At 44.4% G+C, this 13,060-nt stretch overlaps 1 protein-coding gene across 7 annotated transcripts in view; it reads right to left on the minus strand.

The window, feature by feature from the left end:
• The window catches only part of ATE1 (arginyltransferase 1), a 153,356-nt gene that overhangs the window by 25,625 nt on the left and 114,671 nt on the right, over nt 1-13,060 (minus strand). For 6 of the 7 annotated variants that reach the window (XM_042908691.1, XM_042908694.1, XM_042908693.1 and 3 more), the window contains one exon: nt 11,327-11,447. The exons of the other annotated variant lie outside the window; for it this stretch is intronic. In XM_042908691.1, the coding sequence (XP_042764625.1) occupies nt 11,327-11,447 (121 nt within the window). The remainder of the gene's footprint in view (nt 1-11,326; nt 11,448-13,060) is intronic. 7 annotated transcript variants of the gene reach the window in all.

Raw genomic sequence — 13,060 nt, forward strand, 5'->3', positions numbered from 1 at the left:
TATTATATGGGAGTAATGGTTAAGTATTAAATATAAATAAAGTTAATAGACTGGTTTTGGAAGTTGTGAATAAATAATCAGAAAATGCTACGAAAGATACTAAAAATTCAACTGAATGTAACTACCATTCAACTCGCGATTTGGACGACCCTAAGAACACAACAATGTGGTATGTTGGTCAACGTGACAATCCCATCAGCTCAAGGACCTTTAGAGTTAGTTAGAATCAATGACCCACCTTAAGACCTAAACGCAATGCACATTCCAGTTAAGACATAACCTTTTGGGCTCAAGGAAGGCAAACTGTAGTCAGCAGACCATGTAATCAGGTAAGAACACACTTGGTCATGGGCTACGTGTCCACCTCTTTGAGATACGAGGTCACTGAAGAGGCACTGTAAATAGACTCTGGTTTTGTCTTTCAACCTGGAAAAAACCGAATTAAGAAGGAAAATGTCTGAGGGGCCCTTGGGTGACTTAGCCGGTTAAGCGTCCAACTTTAGCTCAGGTCACGATCTCGGGGTTCATGAGCTCAAGCCCTGGATCAGGCTGTGTGCTGACAGCTCAGAGCCTGGAGCCTGCTTTGGATTCTGTGTCTCCCTCTCTCTCTCTCTCTGCCCCTCCCTCGCTCATGCTCTCTCTCTCTCAAAAATAAACATTAATTTTTCTTTTAAGAAAGACTCATTTTTTAAAATAAAATAGTAAAGAAGATGGAGTGTATCACATCTGCAGGAGGATAAGCACTATTTCATGAGACTCTGGCTTCAAATCTATATATATATGGACATGACACTTGCACACACACATAAGCACCGTGTACTAGCTGGAGATATAAACTATGTATTTTTCAACGAGTTGTAGTTAAAACTGTAAAAAAAACAAAGATAGACAGGTGTTCTCAAGATCACTGTCTGTACAAAATGAGCTTTTTCTGGAAAACAGAACTCTATTTGTTCTCTATCCTATACTGACGGGCGGGAGGCCCTTGATCTTGTGTTTATGTTGCCGGGGGCTAGAAACATCAGAATTGTTTGATAAATAACAAGGAGCTTCACTTAGGGACATCACCACTCTTGCATCTAAATGGCACCAAGGAACGGAAATCTCCGGCCGGTCCCTGTGGACTGCCATCCTCGTTCCTTCAGTCTTCTTCAAATAACTCCACCTTAATGCGACTTAGGCTCCCCAAACCCCAGGCCAAAGCTTGTCATGCCTCCAAACTGTAAAATCAGACCCTCTTTCTTCTCTGGACACCATTTCCTATCCTTGCAGGGAGTTGTCAGCCCATCATCCTGGTTTTGGGACCTCCAGTCCTTTGACCCCTTCTATGACATGTAGCTCCATTTGTCCCTTCAGTTCCTTTCTAACTGAATTCAGATGCCATCACCATATTCCCACCATTTCGTTGCCAACAACCTTCAATTCTTGCCCTTCCACGGCAACGGCCTGACAAGCCCACACCCTGGAAGCCAGACAACGGTCTGCCTTCCCCAGGCCGTCAGAGAAGCATCTCCTCTACATGATCTCACCCTCACGGACTCTGACAAGGACTGGCCATCAGCTCTGTCTCCCATTCTTCTTACCCTGCCATCTCCCCCCTCCACCAGCACCCATTCCAAATGGAAAAGAAAAGGTACCAAATGAGAAAGCATCCAACTTGCTGCCACCACACCAATCTATTTCTCTTCAGTGCACTGAGCCCTTCCTCACCCTCTCCTACAACAAAGGGTCCTTACGATCTAAGGCTGGTCTTCCTGTGTCCTTGATTTTCCTTGTGCTTCGTCCCAGAGACCTTGATACACTGATTTCCACCTCTCTCTTATTGTTCATCCTTCTCTTTGCTAACTCCCATCCGCTTTTGACAATGTTCAAGTCTCTCCCACTTTTTAAGAGTCTTCTGCCATCAGATTTACCTCTCTAGAGCTACTATCTTCAAAATTCATATTTGATCATGGTCGCCTTCTTAACTTCCACTCAGTTTTTAAGCCTTGACGACACTATTTTATCCTCGTCCAAACGAACACAGGTCTTGCCAGGATCCTCCAAAGATGCTTCCCAAGCCCTGTTGGCAGAATCGGACACTGCCATTGCTCCCCATTTCTTGAGCATGCTTCACGTGGCTTCCATGACCCCACACTCCTTTGGCCTCTTCATCATCTACTCAGTCATTCCATAGTGGGGTTCCATAGTGGGGTTCCTCGGGCTTCTCGTCTAGGACTGTCGTTCTTCACTCCGAACTAGGGCATATTCACTCGTAAGGCTTCCACACACGTACTAGTGCCTCCTTCCCAGCCTGTTCATCAGTTTAAGGTCGGTATGTCCACCTGCCTCCCCAACGTCTCTGTCCATGTCTCCAAACACCCCCGGTTCAACATGTCCAAGCCGAACTCACCATTCCTCTCCTCCTCCCCCCCCCCAAATCTGCCCCTCTGTTCATGTGCTTCATGTCACAAATGAAGAGTAAGCATTAACTCAGTTCGTGTCACAACCTAAACTCTCTCCCCTCACCCTCGCCATACACAATCAACCAGCCGGTTCCATGTACCCCACCTCCTGAATGTCCTTGGCATCCGTTTGCTCCCATCCCATTCCCAACAGTTACCACCCACGTCCAGGCCACCATCATCCTTTGCTTGGAGTACTGTGTGCAAAACCCTCCTGATTAGTCTTCCTACCTCCGGTCTGAGTCCTGGTCACTCTCCACATGTGGAGTAGAAATGACAGAACTTCCGGATGCCATCGGGTGCCTAAACCCTCCCCTGGCCTTCCGGTGCTCTCAGGAGAAACATCGAAGTCCTTACAATGAGCAGTCCTTCGCTAGCCAGCTAGATCTCCCCCACCCAGCCTGCCCCCCAAACTCTAGGTGTGCTCTCTGCCCCCTGGGCCTTCTGAACATGCTGTTGTCTCTCCCTGAAGCTCTTGCATTCCCTTCCTCTAAAAATTCTGAGACGTCATCCAAGAAGCGTTCCCTGCCCTCCCACACCCTGCGCAGATCTGAGCTGAGGCCCCTCCTACGTGAACTAACTGCACCTCTCTCCCCCAACAGGCCGCTTATCACACTTCACGAAAACTGCATGATGGCTGTCTGCGTCCTCCGCAAGCCCTCTGAGGGCGGGAGGACTAATTTACCTCCCCGTCATAAAGCGTAATACCCGGCTGAGTAAGTATTTGTTGAGTGAGTGATTTTATGAATTCTTCACATTTATGATTCTAATCCTGCCTGGCTCCTCCAACTACTTTTTACGTCCACTACTTCCTCGTGTTCACGGTCCGGATGCGATCTGCGCCAGCGCGGCTGACACGGTCAGCTAACGCGAGGGACGTGCCGCCTCGACCCGCACTTCTTCTGGATTAGACACTCCTTGGGCACTGCCCTGTAGCCTCGAGCCCCATCTCTGACTCGCGGCGCCCCTACTGTGCACGGTTCTGTGAAGGGTCCACCGGCCCGCCCTGCTTCCTTTCAGATGCAGCGGCCCGCTCTCCATTTGCACAGGTACAAAGGACAGGGCAGAGACACTAACACCCCGTGAGCTAATCAACAGCCAGTGGAGAACGAAAGCCAGGTGAGCACATACGTCTTCCTTTGGTCCCTCAGGCAGTCGATTCTGAAATAGGTTTCTCAAGGGACTGACGTCCAGTCGCTAAAGTGCCGGACCGCACCGTGTGCACACACACTTCCGTTATCTTCTCCTCCTCCCTTCGCTAGTTCACCCGCACCAGCCCTCACTCCCGCTCCCATCAACGCAAGCCCGCACGTCAGGATCTGCTTCTGGAAGGAAACCCGGCCGAGAGTCGCTTCGGCATCAGAATTTTTCCTCTTGCTTTTTTATTTTGGTAGCAGTTAGCGGAGCAGGTGGCTTTACTTCTTTCCCGATTGTCAACAGGTCCTTCCTAATTTCCGACAAATTTCATCTTGTTATCAGTGAACACGCTACAGAAGCATGAACAAGTCAAGTCTCCCATAAATGGTACCTATTTCAAATGGATGGCAGCTAGGAAAACACATTTCTTACAAGAACAGGAATTCTACCCCAGTTTCCATATTTGTATTAAAAACATTTTGCTGGCATCACATAAAAGAACACTCCTAAAATAAACAGACCTTCTCATACCTTCATGTTATAGCTTGCTTATTTTCCTGCAGAGAGACTGAATATTAACGGACACAAGAGAGAATCTGAACAGTTTCAAAATACCTTGCAGACAAACGCAGTGACTTCATTCTTATACTGGAGCTGGGTGTGCATGATCTAAGAAACCTTCGGACCGTGGCTTGTCTTTGTCTCAGCGCCTCCAGTAGCCAGCAGACACTGCACTGAACAGCAAATGATGCAGGCTCCAAAATAGAGCATCAAACCCCCTTCCAGAATTTTTTCCCACTAAGCTAATGATTCACGTTCTGTTACAATGGAGCCACAAGTTAAACCAGGAACACTCACTGATAATTCACAAGTGTTCAATGAATGGCACGACTTAGGGTTGATGACAAGCTTGATGGCATCGAAGGATAGGATCTTCTGCCCCTTCTTTACTATTTCATCTTTAATCGTTATTCCATCAGGTGTCCGAGATCGCTGAATTTATGGGCTAAGCAGAGTTTAATTTAAATTCTCTGTTTTTATCCTTGCCTTCCAACATCAAAGTTTTTAAATTTTTAAAATGTGTTTAAGACCAGAATGCATTGAAATCATTAATGCTTACAGAATGTCACTGCTTTTTGAGTAGTAAAACATTTTTACTTTCATTACGATAAAGTATCCCTGTGAAGTAGTTACAGGTCTTCTCAAAATTTTCTGAAGTCCATGGGAGAGGGTATTAAAAGAACTCTGTTGTTGTCATATATCCATGACAGTAATCTTGTTTTTATCAAAAAGCAGGTGGAACTGATGCCTTCTAACTCTGACACATAGGTGTGCACCCCACTTATAATATATTTAATGCCTACAAGCGAGATGCCACAAAGCTCCCTAACAAATAAAAACAAGTCTCTTAGGTACTCCATGGCTTTGCCCAGTACTGCGGTGCACAGACTGAACCACATTTCCTCTACGTCATTAAGATTCACATTTTCACACATTCTGGTATTTCTGAAACCCAGATGCATCTTACAACTGACAGAGTCACAGTCTAACTGGCAACATTTTTTCTTTCTTAGCGGTACGTAAGATAGAGGACTTAAAACGGACGGTGTCTTCCATTCAACGGCGTATCATCGTTCAGCCAGCACTTAAGCGGCTGTGGGCTTTATTTTTATTCTCTAAGTGACATTTTGGACAACCTCTTCGTTACATTCAAAAATGTCAGTTTTTTTATTCAAACGAACAAAGCACTACTCTAAGACGCCACACATTAAAGCCAGGCAGAACTAGCATTTTTTTTAGACACGGTCTGAAGTGTATTGGTAGTTTCCGGCCTACTGGAATGATTTCAAAACGGATTAATTAATGATTTCAAAATCATAGGATTAATTCAATTTTAAAAACTGGGTGACCGTAAAAGGAATTGTTTATTTTTAAAAATTGATCTGTTCCATAAGAAAAGACAACAGGATCAGGGAAATCTTTCTTTAACAGCTAAATGGAAACCTCAAGTCTGCTTTTCAAAGTTTTTCAGAGCTATTTCGGTCTGCCTCTGGCCAGGGCTCCAGCCAGCTTCGGTCACTGGCTTACTGCTCGCGCGTGCTTTACTGAGCAAAGACTGCCCGGTAAAAATTTGCAAAGCAGTAGTTTTAAAATTTCTCTTGTGCGAGACTGGCTGTAAAACACCGAAAAAATGCACGCGGTCTTTGCAACTGTTGGAAGTTTACCTTAAAAGTCCGTCTCAGGTTTTCTGGTAGAAAGCGCACACACTAAAATGTTACAATCCTTCAGTGTTACGCACAAATATCGTAGGAAAGGCCTCTCTCCTTGCTCCTCTCTGTCCTCATTAGAAGACCGTGTCACAAGGGGGGAAACCTCGTTTCTCACTTTTAAGCCAGCAGTCGTGTTAGTGCTACACTAACATCTGGATTAGAAAGGGTACCTCTGAGAAACGGGTAAGCGGGAAAAGAGAGGAACGCTAGAACGAAGAAGCATTTTTCAGCAGACAGAGAGTAAACTGAAAACTTACAAGGCTTTAACTTTCTACGTTTGATGTTTTCCACGTCAAAAATACGTTCTCCAGGTTCACCAAATCCAAACAAGCCGAATTTCCGAGAACATTTTGTCTCGACGCCGGGCTTCGGCCGCTCCTGTCTCCACCCAGCTACGTCCCGGCACCACCGCCTTCACCGGCAACAAAGAACTTATGTTTACTAAGCGTCCAGCAATCGAACATCATTCACTCTGCGACTTCAAGCGGGAAGTCATCCTCAGATCCAGCTTCACTGCACACCTCTGGTAACTAAGGAAGACACTGTCCACTTAATTGTAACTTCTCACCGCAGCGCATTTTTAGGAACCCTCGGAAGTTCCGGTTTATCTTTCTGTCATTCTGCGTTACTTCCTAGTGACCAAGGCGACACTGTGGCTGAGGGTACACCCTTTGGAGGGGCCGTGAACACAGTATTCAGGAAGCGAGACCGGGCTTGGAGACACCAGGCAAGCGAATACAGTCAGAATTCTTTCTGAACCTGATCATCCCACACGCGGTCAGAGTGGGACTTGCTTTCTCGATGGGCATTTACGACAGAAACTACGACACTATAGAAAAAGTGCCAGGGAACCATGCCAGCAAGAAAGAAGAAGGCAGTAAAGAGAAGAGACAAATGAAAGCATCAAGTAACACAGATTTGAGTCTTGGAAGTTCAGGGTTGAGCTCCTTACACTTAGATTTTCATTAACTGGCTGCAAAAGGTAAAATGTCTTAGAAATCCTCTAACTTGGGGAAATGCAGCAAGCACTAAGCCAAAATGAGGTGCTGTCCTTTTTACAGCAAACTTAAATTCAATATTCTGATATCATGACTTAGACAAATTAGGAAATTTCTTGCAATCAGTTTCAAGTATGTATAGAAAAGAGGGAGTGAAATCTAGACTAATCTGTGGTAAAATGTCTATACTGCTGTAATTATCAGTAAAGACAGAAATAAAGATCATTCTACTTAGCTTCTTTGAAATAAATGCTAAAAATAAGTACTTATAAAAATGAAAGAGCAATATCTGAATTAAAATTATTTTAGGGGCGCCTGGGTGGCTCAGTTGGTTAAGTGGCCGACTTTGGCTCAGGTCACGATCTCACAGTTCGTGAGTTCGAGCCCCGCGTCGGGCTCTGTGCTGACAGCTCAGAGCCTGGAGCCTGTTTCAGATTCTGTGTCTCCCTCTCTCTGACCCTCCCCCGTTTATGCTCTGTCTCTCTCTGTCTCAAAAATAAACGTTAAAAAAAAAAATTAAAATTATTTTAAATCTCTGGTTAAAAAACAAGCATCCGCTGATATTTTCGCGGTAAATAATATCTGAGGAGGTCAATCACGAAACATTCCATCACGTGCTGAGGATCAACTGGGGTAACGCAGGAGGAACCGGAGATGGTACTTGGGAACCAGCATATGCTCAGTGAGGTTATCCTTTTTTACGAGTCTGGAACCAAAGGGACTTTTTCTAAGTAGGCTCCACGCCCAGTGTGCGGCTTGAACTCCCGACCCCGAGATCAAGAGTCACATGCTCTACCGACTAAGCCAGCGAGACCCCCCCCAAAAGGATTCTACTACCAACGATAAATAGTATAACACCTGTACGACATTAAGAGTCAAATCAAACCATAATTTATCATGGTCCTCAAACCAGCTCCAAAACATCCGCTTTGCTTCCAATGCCTCTTATGAAGTATCGGTGGCAGACACTGCCTGTCACCTAAGTAGTGGCATTTGTCAGCTGAAGCCCCAAATCAGTGGCCCAGTAGGTTTTGCCTTACTAAAAGGAAGAAGAGACACAGAGTACTCAGAAAAAAACAACACAAGTGTGAAGGATGATTCCTGCTCTGTTGTTTAACCAAGGTATGCAGAGAAAAAAGATCCGGATGAGAGCATAAAAATACTGACAGTGATTACTGCTGTAGAGAGAGATCGATGGGCCGTTCCAATATTTCTTCCTGGCATGGTTTTATGCATTTGGATAAATCTTCTACTACTGTTCCCAGTAAACATTTTTTAAAGATAATTCAAACAAAAGAGGCAACATGTAACTGTAATGCAGGATTTTTGAATTCTACACATATCCAACTATCAATTTAATAAGCAACCTGACAGATTTTTTACTTAAGAATGGTTTGAGAAACTTCTAAATTCCTTTCTTTGGAGTAGGCAGAGTTCCTGAATTCAAAAACAAAAGACCTATTTATGAACCAAGGGACGTCTTTAGAATTTTCCAAGTTGCTCCCTTTTGTCGGCCCCTCCCCCCCACCATACACGAAAGCAGTAACTACAACAGGTTTTTACCCTTATGCACACTTCCTAGTTAAGCAAATAACCATATAACCCCAAACCTCCAAAATGCGGGAGGTAGGGGAGTAGGGGGTGGAGGGCAGGGAGGAGTAGGATTTCCAGAGGCTTACATCAATTCAGGAGAGAGGGAAATGCAATTTTTCTTACAAGTGGCTCCTGATACGCCTTGTAGCCGAACTGTTTTTACAGAGACCTGTGGCGATCAGCTGTGCCTTCTGCAGAGTAATGTAACTACTGAACAGCTGGGAGGAGAAACAGATTTAGTGGAAAAAAGCACCATGCCAACTAACAACGGTGTCCACATTAAACTCTGTATTTTGTCTGAGTCGGAGTTTGGGTCACGTAAAAGTAAAACGGACCCAAGAGAAGAGAACGGTTTCTCACAGATTGCCATTTAAATCTCAAATGACCATGTTTCACAGCATGCTCAATACCTTTCAGCATGTAACTGCATTTTAATTTCCTAAAACCACAGGACGTAAGTCTGATTTCAAATAGTGTCTGGACTGTGATATTCAATACTGATAAAACTGTACGGTGTTCTCTTGCAAGTTCCAAAGACTCAGCATACGGAAAAGGATCTTCCTTTTCTTTGAAGAAGAAAACTTAGTCCTCTGACTTTGGTAAATGGATTCTAAACAATGAATATGTTAAGACCTAGAGCTTATGCCGTAAGAACTGGAACGTAACAGATTACAGGAGAAAAGCATGTCGTGCACACTCTTCACTCACCATGGTGTAGTCCCGTCGAAATGAGACTTCAAATTTTCTTTGCCATGAAATGCTCCTCAGTGCTAACTTCAGAAAATGAATTTGAAGTCTATTAACACGAATAAATCTTTACTTGAATGTTCAGTGCATGGAAATTACTCAGTTAGCTTTTCAGCTTTCTACAACAGACAGAGCCTGTGATTGTTTTAATCTCCAAATACTATATAAGAGAAGCAACCTTTAAAATAGATCCAGGAAAGAAAAAGGGGACAGTGAAACTGCGTCTTAAGTTTGGGAGTCAGAAACCAATTCGTGATCATTTTTATTTAGTTGGAAGGAACTTATCCACTTTTGTATGTGAACGTGAAATAATGCAGTAGGACGGTTAGCTGTTCTCACCAGAAGGAAATGACTCTGAGCTGCCCTTGAGAAAAGCTAAAAAGGAAAAAACAATTTTTTTTGAAGGGACAGCAGGTAAGTATTTGCTTTCCTCTGAACTACCACTGCCTTTCGCTTTGAGCCTGACTCAAACGCTGACAAATTCAGTACGGCTGTCTGTAAGCAACGCGTCTGTCTGTCTGATCAGTCAGGTGTAATTCTACTTAAAATGAAATAATGAAATGCTGACAATCGGAGGTGCAGAACTATAAAGCCCTGGTTGTTCTACAAACCCTAAATGTCTAGGAAGCCTGGGGTGACCTCGGGGTGTCTGGTGTAGGAGTCAGGTGGGTCCCTACGGCCACTTGTTCATCAGATTCTAAGGTATCACCATGTGTAAGAAGTGCCCACTCTTGATTGCATAACAGCTTTTCAAGGAGATGCCAAAATACAATGAAACATGAACCAATTTTCCTTTTTTGGAAATAAAAAACCTCATTTGTGGCGGGGGGCGGGGGTGGTAAAGAACGCACATCCTAGAACAGAAGAAATTCCTGCATTTCTTTGCTTGTCCCTTTGTCTTCCTATTTGATCTTTCCATTTACTCCCTGCCCCTCCCCCGGCCTTTCCGTTTCCCTTTTCTGATTTTTCTCCAAGCTTAGACCACGGGTGACTAGACAGAAAATGTGACTGTTAACTGTGCACCGGGCGCCTCCTCTGGCAGACGTCAGTGAGGCACAGGGGGAACACCCAGGAACTCCAGTCTGAGGAAAACACACATGGGGAGTCGATGCCCACCACGAGCACAACTCGCGCCTGATGGACAAAGCCGCGGGGGAACGCAGGGAGGGTGAGAAAGGCTGCTGAAAACTGAGCGAGATCTAGACAAAAGGGAGGTGACTAGAACTGCGTTATTTTTCTGGAGACAGGAATCAGAGCAAATAAAGGAAATGCAGATGAAAGCCCGTGGCACAGTCTACGGGACATCGCGCGCTCATTTGCCCAGCCATCGCCAACCCAGCAAGACGAGGGGGCTAGCCTCAGTGTGCCTGTCTTACTCTAATCTTCATGACAGCTCAGCAAGGTAGGTTCTATTATTATCTTAATTCTGAAGGTCGGGAATCTGAGGCCTGGAAGATCACGAAATTGCCCAAGGGCACACAATTTACAGGCTGATGATGGAGCCAGGACCCACCTGCAGGGAGTCTGACCCCAGGCTGTATGTGCAAGTGTCTGTGCCTACCACCAGTGCACAGACTATCCAAATGGGGAGTACCAAGAGATAAGACATGGCTAGGGCTGGACTGCGTGCGCAGGAGGTGGAAGAAGGGACGGGAGAGGAGAAGCACCAAAGATGTAAGAAAAAGTCAACAAAGTATTGTCAACAACAACAAAAGTACTGTCACAAAACCCATCCCAGCCTGTTGGCCTTCGGGAAACCATTCCCCGGCCTTGTTCAGTCGAACTGGTCAGTATTTCTATCTTCTTTACCTAAACTAAACAGTCTAGGGAAGAATTTTTATGCACTGTGACAGCTGTAGCAGAAATGGAAGGTGGTACCAACGCTCAAAGTAGAAGGAGACGGGTTAGTAAGGAGCAGAAGCACATGAGGTTTCTGCATTTATTTCCAGAAGCGAGAGTGTTGTGTGTGCGCACATGTGGTATCTCCCGGTCTTACACACACATGCGCGCGCACACACACCATACACATTCTACGATAGATGAAAAGCTACCTGGACCCTATTAAGAGCCAAAGCCACACACAAGGAACCCAAAAACAATGCCAAGGATTTCTGGCAGAGCTCTGCTCCAAACGTACCTGCTTCTGGGTCCCGGTTGAAACGGCAGTACTTTGAGTTCTCAAGTGAAGGCAGGCACTGTTCGATGGGCACCCAAACATACGTCTCAGGACACAACAAATCAGAAGGTCTATACTGACCCTAAAGAGAAGTGAAGGAACAAGAACACAGGCTTTACAAACACAGTAACTTCCTGGTTACAAGGCTCCAGAGTTCCAGGAAAGGTTTTAATCACAAATTTAAACAAAGTCAACCAGAAACAGCTTTACTGTAAATACTAGCTGTCTCTAGTAACTACTTTCCTATCTCAAGAATGCACATTTGATTCAAAAGCTCTCTAAAAGCAATGCATCACTATTTGTGATGCCTGCATTGATGTGGAAGATTTGAGTTTCTACTTCCTTTTGGAAGAAATATTTAATATAGGATTCTTGCTGAGCTGACTGCAAAGAATACCCAGTTTCAAAATCAAAGTGAAATGTCTTTTCATATATGAAAGCATAATTTATATATGGAGTGAACTCATTTTCAAAAATGAAATTTTAGAAGTTTTTAATTTGTAGATTTAGTTGATAACACTGATTCCATTCCAATGTACTAAAAACTACTGCTTTGTCAAGAAACTTTCATGAACAATCTAAACTGATATATGTAAAGTTTAAAAAACATTACAGAAATTTTAGAGAAACGTCTGTAATTCTCTAGCTTCTTCAAAAATGCCATTTTGCAAGAATGTTTTATATATTTATAGCCCAATTATGTACCCCAAGTCTAAAACAAAGACTACACACGAGATGCTGAAGAAAAAAAATCATTTGCCCACAGGTACAAATTACGTGAAATCATTTAGTGAAAGATTTCAGGAGTACCAAAGTTAGTTAAAAATTCCAAATATCTCTTCTCTAAAATTGCAAACTTCAAAACTCATTATAGAGGTTAAAATCCAGTGCGGGGTCTCCCAATTCTGTTTGGTACAACAGAACGCTTACCCGTGTTATGTAATCTTTTATTTCCTAACCTACTCCATTTTGGTTTTTTTAATGATGCTCCTGAGCCATAAAAAATGCTTTCGTGAACGGCAAATGGGTCACAATTTCAGAGTCTGAAAAACACTATCGAATGCCAAACGCTCTACAAAGAATACCGCTGTTGTGGGCCCCACACTGTCACATACCTTTCTGACAGACCGGCGCTCTGTAACCGGCCCGCCACGTGGTCACTGTATGAAGCCCCACTCAGACGTACAAGAAACACCACACCCCCCAGAATTTGAAGCAGTCAGAAGTCCGCAAGCTAATGGGGGAGACCGTACAGAGAGAGTGTGTGCAAACTAGTTTCTTCTTGAGAAGCCGGGAGAGAGTTCAAGAAGGATACGGAGTTTTATTGCGGATTTAACAGACTGACTGCAGTTAAGTCCAGGGCAGGATGAAAAGGAATGAGAACAATCTAGAAGAAGGGAACAGTAAAAACAGAGACGCAGAGTTGCAAGATCACCCTGAGGAACAGGAAATAGCGGGGCATTGCAGAAATGGAGAGGTAGGTTGGGACCAGATTCTGTGAAGCCTCAGAATTCAAGTTTTGAACTCTATTCTGGATGAAATGGGAATGCTTGCTGGACAGGAGGAAGACCAGAACTCAGGTCTGTGACCCTGCTTTTTCCAGACTGTTCACTGCCCTGCTGATGCCTCACCGCCCTGGCACGGGCAACGTCATCCATAGGGGCAGCTCTCCAGGTGGTGCATATATTCGTCCAA

This window comes from Panthera leo, chromosome D2 (assembly GCF_018350215.1).
Source record: "Panthera leo isolate Ple1 chromosome D2, P.leo_Ple1_pat1.1, whole genome shotgun sequence".
In the NCBI taxonomy this organism is placed as follows: Eukaryota; Metazoa; Chordata; class Mammalia; order Carnivora; family Felidae; genus Panthera; species Panthera leo.